The sequence below is a fragment of the Denticeps clupeoides genome, chromosome 1 (assembly GCF_900700375.1).
Source record: "Denticeps clupeoides chromosome 1, fDenClu1.1, whole genome shotgun sequence".
NCBI classification, from domain to species: domain Eukaryota; kingdom Metazoa; phylum Chordata; class Actinopteri; order Clupeiformes; family Denticipitidae; genus Denticeps; species Denticeps clupeoides.
Genome location: NC_041707.1, coordinates 41193167 through 41203291, shown reverse-complemented (window position 1 = coordinate 41203291; position 10125 = coordinate 41193167). Strand labels below are relative to the sequence as shown.

The following is a 10125-nucleotide window of genomic DNA, read 5'->3' as shown; positions in this document are numbered from 1 at the left end:
GTGCTGTGATCAGACGTGATAATAAATCTCGTCCTCTAAATCTCGCCATGTGCGAGTATGTGTGTGTATTAGTGTGTGTGTGTGTATTAGTGAAGTATGTGTGTGAGTGAAGTATGCGTGTGTGTGTGTGTGTGTGTGTGTGTGTGTATTAGTGATGTATGAGTGTGTGTTAGTGAAGTATGTGTGTGTGTGTGTGTATGTGTATTAGTGAAGTATGAGTGTGTGTGTATGTGTATTAGTGAAGTATGTGTGTGAGTGAAGTATGAGTGTGTGTGTGTGTGTGTGTGTGTGTGTGTGTGCGCGCGCTCCTTGTCCAGGCAATGGTCATCTCGAAACTCGACTATTGTAACTCTCTCCTGGCTGGAGCCTCTGCAGTCACCATAAAACCACTCCAGATGATCCAAAATATGGCAGCCCATATCATCTTCAATCAACCGAAACATGTTACGCCTCTTCTCACCTCTCTCCACCGGCTCCCGGTAGCTGCTCGCATTGAGTTCAAGTCCTTGATGCTGCCTACAGGGCTGTAAATGGAACTGCGCCCTCCTACATCAACACAATACTAGCCAGCTACACTCCTGCACGCTCTCTCAGATCTGCAAACGAAATGACACTGAAAATTCCCTCTTCACTGGGTCTCCGATTCTAATCAACTCTGTTCTCCGTTATTGTCCCTGGCTGGTGGAGCAACTTGTCCTCCTCCATTCGACTAGCCGAGACTACTAACACCAAGAAGCAGTTGAAAACCCGCTTATTCAAAAAGTATTTCAGACAAATCTAACACTTACACACAACCTAGCACAACCTCCGAGCATGCTCTTTGCTGACAAGTTAGGCCTTATCAGGGCTCTTATTTTTTGTTTACATTTACATTTACAGCATTTACCAGACGGCCTTATCCAGAGCGACTTACAGTCAAGTAGTTACAGGGACAGTCCCCCCCTGGAGCAATTTAGGGTTAAGTGTCTTGCTCAGGGACACAATGGTAGTAAGTGGGGTTTGAACCTGGGTAACAAGTGTGTTACCCACTAGGCTAATACCACCCTTAGGGTGGTGCTGGGTGGGTGGGTTTTGTAAACTCAAAATCTATAGAAATCGAATGAGAATTACTGGTGTCGTCCTCCTGTAAGTCGCTTTGGATAAAAGCAAAATAAAGTAAAGTAAATGTATTAGTGAAGTATGAGTGTCTCTGTGTGTGTGTGTATTAGTGAAGTATGAGTGTCTCTGTGTGTGTGTGTGTGTGTATTAGTGAAGTATGAGTGTAAGTGTGTATGAGGGTGATGCAGTACGCATGGAGACCCCGCCAGGAAGGGGTGGGTGGGTTTGTGTATTAGTGGAATGTGTGTGTGTGAGTGTGTGTGTGAGAGGGTGCTGGGTGGGTTTGTGTATTAGTGAAGTATGAGTGTAAGTGTGTGTGTATGAGGGTGCTGGGTGGGTTTGTGTATTAGTGAAGTATGAGTGTAAGTGTGTGTGTATGAGGGTGCTGGGTGGGTTTGTGTATTAGTGAAGTATGAGTGTAAGTGTGTGTGTGTGTGTGTATGAGGGTGCTGGGTGGGTTTGTGTATTAGTGAAGTATGAGTGTAAGTGTGTGTGTATGAGGGTGCTGGGTGGGTTTGTGTATTAGTGAAGTATGAGTGTAAGTGTGTGTGTGTATGAGGGTGCTGGGTGGGTGGGTTTGTGTATTAGTGAAGTATGAGTGTAAGTGTGTGTGTATGAGGGTGCTGGGTGGGTTTGTGTATTAGTGAAGTATGAGTGTAAGTGTGTGTGTATGAGGGTGCTGGGTGGGTTTGTGTATTAGTGAAGTATGAGTGTAAGTGTGTGTGTGTGTGTGTATGAGGGTGCTGGGTGGGTTTGTGTATTAGTGAAGTATGAGTGTAAGTGTGTGTGTGTGTGTGTGTATGAGGGTGCTGGGTGGGTGGGTTTGTGTATTAGTGAAGTATGAGTGTAAGTGTGTGTGTGTGTGTGTGTGTATGAGGGTGCTGGGTGGGTTTGTGTATTAGTGAAGTATGAGTGTAAGTGTGTGTGTGTGTGTGTGTATGAGGGTGCTGGGTGGGTGGGTTTGTGTATTAGTGGAGTGTGTGTGTGTGTGTGTGTGTGTGTGTGAGGGTGCTGGGTGGGTTTGTGTATTAGTGGAGTGTGTGTGTGTGTGTTTGAGTGTGTGTGTGTGTGTGTGTGTGTGTATATGAGGGTGCTGGGTGGGTTTGTGTATTAGTGAAGTATGAGTGTAAGTGTGTGTGTGTGTGTGTATGAGGGTGCTGGGCTGGTGGTTTTGTGTATTAGTGGAGTGTGTGTGTGTGTGTGTGTGTGTGTGAGTGTGTGTGTGTGTGTGAGTGTGTGTGTGTGTGAGTAGGTTCGGACCTCCAGCGTGGCGCCGCGCTCGTCTCTCATTGGTCAGTAAATCCCGTGTCTCCGCGTAACGGAAGTGCACCGACCATTTTGAAACGCTGCGCCGCTTCGGTAAGATGGAAGATTCTCCTCTTTGTGACTCCGCGGTTGTCGTTATAATCACGGCGGTGATTTACGGCGCGGGACGTCGCTTCCTGTTCCCGGTTTAGTGCTCCAACCTCGGGTACAGATCGGGGGCGAGTTATCGATCCGCTTCCCGAAATCAGGGTTTTTTTTAACCAAACGACCCATCGCGGGTTCCGGAGCGTCGCGGCGCGTCACTGGAGAAATGTTGGCAGATTAAAAAACGAAAAAAATAAACCCCGCGGGTCTTGTCCCGTTAACGTCGAACCGCGACTTTCTGTCGCCGCGTGTTTACGTCGCGCAGCTGCCGCGTCATCGCGTCGATCCGACTGTTTCTGTCCGCCGATTTATTAACGATCCGATCAGCACGTGCTGGTTCTCGTGGCGAAACGTCGAGGCGGAACCCTGGTTGGAAAGTAGCTCTTATCTGCTGATATCGTGGTAACGATATTGGTAACGATGCAATGTATCGGTCGGTGACCAGCGCATGACGTCACTCACACGCGAGCTTTATTTTTAACGATGACGTTCCACATTAGCGCAATCTTTACTTTACTTTTATCCACAGCGACTTACAAGAGGAATCTGATGAGGAGGTGACCTTTAACATCCGTAGAACAGGTTTCAGCTAGGCTTTCTTCTCACCAACTCCTGTTTAAAGATGCATAGTTTAGGTATATTGACACGTTTGGTATATAGGGTGATAGTAGCCCAGTAGGGTGTTTGGGGGTGGTAGTAGCCCAGTAGGGTGTTTGGGGGTGGTAGTAGCCCAGTAGGGTGTTTGGGGGTGGTAGTAGCCCAGTAGGGCGTGGTGGGGGTAGTAGCCCAGTAGGGCGTGGGGGGGGTAGTAGGCCAGTAGGGTGTTTGGGGGGGGTAGTAGGCCAGTAGGGTGTTTGGGGGGGGTAGTAGCCCAGTAGGGTGTTTGGGGGGGGTAGTAGCCCAGTGGGGGGGGGTAGTAGCCCAGTAGGGTGTTTGGGGGTGGTAGTAGCCCAGTGGGGGGGGTAGTAGCCCAGTAGGGTGTTTGGGGGTGGTAGTAGCCCAGTGGGGGGGGTAGTAGCCCAGTAGGGTGTTTGGGGGTGGTAGTAGCCCAGTGGGGTGGGGTGGTAGTAGCCCAGTGGGGGGTGGGGGTGTAGTAGCCCAGTAGGGCGTTTGGGGGTGGTAGTAGCCTAGCGGGTAAAACACTCGCCTGTGAACCAGAAGACCCAGGTTCAAATCCCACTTACTACCATCGTGTCCCTGAGCAAGACACTTAACCCTGAGTGTCTCCAGGGGGGGACTGTCCCTGTAACTACTGATTGTAAGTCGCTCTGGATAAGGTAAATGCTGTAAATGTTTGCACGGTGTAAAATACTCCAGTTTAGATTGTGAAACGTTGCGTTTGAACGGTCAGTGTTCCAGGGTCCAGCCGTAACTTCCTGACTCTTCATCTTCACTCTCCGGCCCCACAGTAGCACGATGGACAAGAGCCACACGGTGAAGCTGTTTGTGGGGAACCTGGCGCTGGACACCAGCCAGGAGGAGCTGTCGGCCATCTTCGAGTCGTACGGCCAGGTGGTGAGCTGCAGCGTGCTGCGCCAGTTCGCCTTCGTGCACCTGCAGGGCGAGGGCGCGGCCGAGCGCGCCATCCGCGAGCTGAACGGCCGCGAGTTCCGCGGACGCAACCTGGTGGTGGAGGAGTCCCGCGGCCGTCCCCTCCACTCCACCAAAGTGTTTGTGGGTAACCTGAGCAGCATGTGCACCACCGAAGACCTCCAGGAATTGTTCCAGACCTTTGGCAAAGTGCTGGAGTGCGACAAGGTCAAAGGTGAGAACGATGTAAGACGGCGATTTGACTCTCGTAGCGGACGCGGACGCTAAAGCTGGAAAGGTGATGCTGTTGTTGGAGCGCTCCAGACGGAAGGTCTTCTGTCATGGCTTCGGCATCCCTGCTCCTGAATTTGAGAAGGTGGCCCCAGCGTCTGGAGGCTGGGTGGAGGTCTTCCTGCAACTCCTAAATATAGTCGGGGAGGGGGAGGGGTCCGGAGGGGTCACTCACGAAAGGAGTAAACGGCACATTGTTCTCATAGCCACCAACGCTTCTAATAATAGATCAGTCATGGATCCTGATACCAGTGGTTAACGCCCAAGGTGGGTCTTCAGGTAGCGGGATTAGCCTTCTCAACCGTACCAAGCCATTTACAACGGGATCCCCCAAGCAGGAGGCCTGCGGCGTTTAGCCCCGCCCTCCAGGCCACACCCAGTCGCTTCTCTTTTCCTAATTATACATCATAAAGTCCCCCCAGTACAGTTGAACTTCTTTTTGAGGATTAGCTGGGAAGCTAGTGGGAGGTGTCATCGTTCATCCCAATCACGAGGTGCTAAAACATGACATTTGAGTTGTTCTTATACTTTTGAATTGAACTTGGTCTGGTAGGTGTGGGTGAACCAGAAGACCCAGGTTCAAACCCCACTTACTACCATCGTGTCCCTGAGCAGGACACTTAACCCTGAGTGTCTCCAGGTGGGGACTGTCCCTGTAACTACTAAAAATTCTCTCTCTTTCCTGGACCAGGCTATGCGTTTGTGCACATGGAGAACAAGGAGGACGCTCTGCAGGCCATCGAAGCTCTCCACGGCACCTCCTTCAAGGGCCGCCCGCTGTCGGTGGAGCTCTCCAAAGTGCAGCCCAACAAGCAGGCGCCGACCGGCAAGATCCCCTGCGTCAGCTGCGGGAAGCAGGGCCACTACGCCGGCGAATGCCCGTCGGGCAAGACCACGCTGGAGCAGTACCAGAGCCAGGCGGCCGTGCTGGCGGCGGCGGCGGCCGCGGCGGCGGGGCTCCCCCTGCAGGTGCAGCAGAGCGTGCACAACTCCGTCTACAACACGACCACCTTCGACCCCACGTACGCGGCGCTCACCGGACTCACCACGGGCGGCGGACGGGCGGAGAATCCGGCGGTGACTCCGGCCGTGTACGGCGCCCTCGCCAGCCAGGTGTACGGCAGTGTCGCCAACCAGATCTACGGCTCTGTGGCCAATCAGGCGGCCGCGGCCGCAGCGCTCAACCCGGCGGCCGCTGCACAGATGTACGGCTCGGTTAGCCCCGCCCTGGCCTATGGCCAGGTGACGGGCGGAGCTGCGGTGGCCGCGGCTGCGGCCGCCGCGGCGTACGGGCCTCAGATGTACACTCCTGCGGTAGCCAACCCAGTCTTCCTCGCCCCGCCCGGAATGGAGGTGCCGGCTGCCGCGGCTGCTGCCGTTAACCCGGCCTACACGATGGCTCCCGCACTCTACACCGCAGCCACGCCCGCCTACGGCGCCCTGACAGCCAGCGCCGACCCGGCGGCCATCTTTGAGGCTGCACGCGCCCATTACATCGCCCAGGGCCAACAGGTCATGGCCGAGCAGCAGACGAGCGGCAAGCCCGCCGAGCGGGACCGCAGTCCCCTGAGAAGGTCCGCCCCCCTCCTGCCGGACCCTGTGATGAAGCCCTTCATGTACCAAAGAGCCAAACGCCGCGCCTTGCTCCCCACACCATCTGGGCGAGCTGAAGATGGTGCGCAGGACGAAGACCCCATGGCCAGGTGTGCAATAAACCCGAGAAAGTCCCCATAAGGCAGTTTTCAACATGGGTCCCCACAGCACACACCGTGCTGCATATGTTGTGCTCTCAGATAGGAGTAGGGTGCTAGTAGCCTAGCGGGTAACACACTCGCCCATGAACCAGAAGACCCAGGTTCAAACCCTGCAGGACACTTAACCCTGAGTGTCTCCAGGGGGGGACTGTCCCTGTAACTACTGATTGTAATACGCTCTGTATAAGGACGTCGGTTAAATGCTGTAAATGTGAATGGGGTAGGGTGTAAGTTTGAGGTTGTTATGGGGTCCTTTAAAAAAATGTACTCTATGGGGTCCCTGACTCGTGTGTGTGTGTGTGTGTGTGTGTGTGTGTGTCTCCTCTGTGGTATTAGGTACTACGCCGAGTACTACCAGCAGTACCAGCAGCTGCAGCAGTACCCGCAGTACCAGTACGCCTTCCAGTCCCCCAACCCACTGGCGGCGATGCCCACCATCTCCGCCCTGCCCACCGTACCCGGTGTGCCAACCGTGTCCGCCCAGCCCGTGGCCACCCTGGACACCCTCAGGCCAGTGCTGCCCCCGCCCCCTGCCGCCGCTGCCCCTCCGCCCCCCGCCGCCATCGCCATGGCCACGCCCCGTGTGTATGAGCCGCCGCTGCCGCCACCGTCGCGCAAGGAGACCCTCCTGCGCCGCTCCGACCTCCCCCTGCACACACCCGAGACCCCTTACCGATAGCCCCGCTGTCCTCTGACCTCTGACCCCCTGCCCCGTCTGAGCTCCACCCCCTCTCCCACCCTCTCAACCCTGCAGTCTGGCTGTGGTGTGAGTTTGTTAGTGTGTGTGTGTGTGTGGGGGAGGGTTTTGTTCTGGACCCCAACTTTGGTTCTGTTCACTCTCTCGGTGCAGGTTTTTATTTCGTTTTTAATTTTTAATACTAGCAGGACACTAAAGCCACTGTCCAAGCTCTTATGGTTTTTTTTTTTTTTTTTTTTTTTTTAACATTCACCTTAATTTCTGAGATTTGTAAGATGTGAAATGTAGCTGTGAAGTGTGTGTGTGTGTGTGTGAGTCTGCACTGAAGGGGGCGTGACTCAGAGCCGGGCTTGGGGTGTCAGTCGGGTTCGTTTTGTGTGTGTTTTGTACCCTGGGGTTCTGGACATGGTGTGTGTCTGTGTGTGTGTGTGTGTGTTTGTGCTTACTGTGGGCGCAGACAGCTATACAAAAGTTACGAAGCTTAATGTATGCATAAACACACAAAAAACTGGAGCCGCCTTTTCCATGGCCACCCCGTCCCCACCCCACCGGTTTAGAACGCTGAAAGACACTGTGACTTGGCCTCTGCCAGGATGTGGCCCGGTGACATCCTACCGGAGGCGGGTGTGGCCCACATTAGCCAATCCGAGGATGGCACTCCAGTACCAAACTGCCATGTTCATTTCTCTCTTTCTTTTTTTTTTTTTTTTTTTATATATAAAACAGTAATTTTAGTAGGATTTTTACATGCATCTTTTCACTGTTCATTTCATTTGATGTTTTTTGTGACTTTGTTTCTATATTTTTAATTTTGTAAATCTGTAGAAGGGTGTGCTTGTTCTAAAACGTTGTAGATTCAGCAGTGTCACTGAACACGAAAACGTTCAAGGCCAAATTATAATCTCCTGAATTTCGAAATCTTTTTTTTTTTTAACCTTATAGGGACAGAATGTAGTCCTGAGTGAATGTGACTGTGCAATGAGATTAAACGACAGTGAGAGAGTTTAGACCAGTTTCTGTTCATCTGCTGCTCACGCCGCCTTAATTTGCTCCTCCTCTTCATCATCATCATCATCTTCTCGCTCTCTCTCTCTCGACCTCTGTGATTGTATCCAGGCTTTTCATGACGTTCTTTCCACGATGTCATCTTTTTCTAGCGTATGTTGTTACGTGTAACCAACAATAAAGAATGTGTGCACGATGGGAACATGTACGCTGCGGAAGTTGGACGGGCGACCGCAGGAAGTGAACCTGTGTGTGACCCCGCCATGTGTGGCCGGGGTAAGTTGGGTAAGGGGTCCTCGCTTTCGAAGATTAGAAGTCGGGCAGCGCACCTCTACCGGCCGTGGTGTGTGTGTGTGTGTGTGTGTGTGTGTGTGTCTGTGGGTGTGTGTGTGGGGTCCTCACTGACTCGCCTGTTCCGACTGAAACAGGTCCGCGCTTCTCCAGGACGCGCCGCCGAGGTGAAGGCGGTTCGTTCTCATCAAGTTCGTCATCAAGGTAACCGTAAAGACCCCGACGCCTCCACTTTGGCCACCACCCAACCCCAACCTTGCTCCACTTTCACGCCCCACCCCGCCCCGCCTCTGCAGCGTGGGGCTCCGCCCGTTTGTAAAACCGTGCGAATGAGGTTGGCGTTGGGGCTGATGGTGCCGGTTCCGTGCCATGTGGTGACAGGAGTGTCTGTGTGTGTCTGAATGCTCGCGCATCGCCCCTCCCACCCCGCTAGTACTCAGCTCCTCCTCCACCGCCGCTCTCGCCTGCCCCTGCTCCCTCGGCACCCCTCCTCTGGTCCCGTCTTCTGTCGTCGCCGCCGACGCCCCTGGAAACCGTTGCTATGTGACAAGTGGCCCCGCCCCGGCAGCCCTAACTAAAAGGCACGCGCTACCCCGCCCCCCCAACTGCCCCGTCCGGGCAAAAAGAAACTTTGCCAAAAGAAACGTCCTATAAGACACAGAGCTGGAGCGGCTTCAACCACCTGCAGATACTCTCCACCATCTCAGGGCTCCTATAGGACATTTCTTCAGCAGCGCCGGAAGCTTCCGCTGTCCTCGTCTCGGCTGCTCGTGCTGTGTATACCTGTGTCCCCTCTGTGTCATGGTCCCACCCGTGTGTTGCGAGGCGGCGCCTTCCGCTTCCTACTTAAACACGTTCTGTGCCCCAAACAGCTTGAGAGGCGAAGAACGGAGGAAGGAAGGAAGGAAGGAAGGAGATAATGGATGGATGGATAGATAGAGGTAGGGAAGGTGAGTAAACCAAGCATGGATCCACCTGCCTCCAGTCCTTCTCTATTCTCTATCCCTGTTACTGGCTTGGTTGTGGAGGCTGGGCACTGCTTTCTGATTGGTCGATGGAGGTCGTAACCCCATCCTGGGGAACGGATTGTCTGTAAACCGAGCCCCTTAAAGGGCCGGCCTGCGTTTGAGAGCAATTGCTGGCCCTTTAAAGGGATCTGGACTAAGATTGGGTTCTAAAGGTTGGTGCACGTTGGGTTCTCCACGATGGGACTCCACGCTCCCATTTCCGCACACCTGCCCTCCGCAACCTCGGCTTTGTTTCGGGCTCCGCCCCCACGCGGCCAGCCCTCCGACCGGCGCGTGGGTCCTTCCCTTGACCCGGGGCGGCTTCCACGTTGGCCAAAGAGCCCTCCCCCTTGGTTTGCACACACTTGCAACAAAATGGCTGCTGCCTCCCTCACCCCCCACCACCACCACAACAACAGTGTCCTTTGTGCACAGGACAGCTCTTCATCTCACCTGGTGCTTGACTGGCTCTCGTGGTCGTTCACGATTAAAAATCCATCTCTCTCTCTCTCTCTCTGTGTGTGTGTGGTTTGAGACGTCCTACTTATTGTGGTACTTTCGGTTGAACGGACGACGTGGAAAAACCATTTCTATTGCAGGCAATAGGACGCTTATTACTTGCAATTTGTAACTCATTGCCTTTTATGTGAGAAGTGAAACTCTGCGTGAACCGTAGCCGTGCATAAAATGGCAATGTCACGTCTGTGGCGAAATGTATCTGTTGCCTCTTTGCATGCTGGGAATTTGTCATCGTTGCATGCTGACGTTTAAATTAAACCAGTGTTCCAAGTTCAACCGGCCCGGCTGTCTTCTTTATTACACACACATTTCCAACGCGATGTTTTCAGGGGTTTAAAACGAAGGATTAAACTTGTCTGTAGCTGCCGGTGTACTTATGTACAGACTGGTTCCAATTTTACACATGCAGATATGTTAATACCAATACTTTACTGTAGATTTACATTTAATGCATTTATTCAGAGCGTCTTACAACGTGTTTCCATGTTACCATGGATGAAGTGGTCAGTTCTGTTTCACTAGG

General features: G+C 53.2%; 1 protein-coding gene across 1 annotated transcript; it reads left to right on the top strand.

Annotated features, from left to right (window-relative positions):
• Positions 1–3917: 3917 nt before the first annotated feature.
• rbm14b (RNA binding motif protein 14b) lies at positions 3918–7011 on the top strand. Its single transcript, XM_028985270.1, has 3 exons — positions 3918–4273; positions 5021–6032; positions 6420–7011. Exons 1-3 carry the CDS (start codon positions 3925–3927, stop codon positions 6760–6762), a joined length of 1704 nt encoding a protein of 567 aa, XP_028841103.1. The 5' UTR covers positions 3918–3924; the 3' UTR covers positions 6763–7011.
• Positions 7012–10125: the final 3114 nt, after the last annotated feature.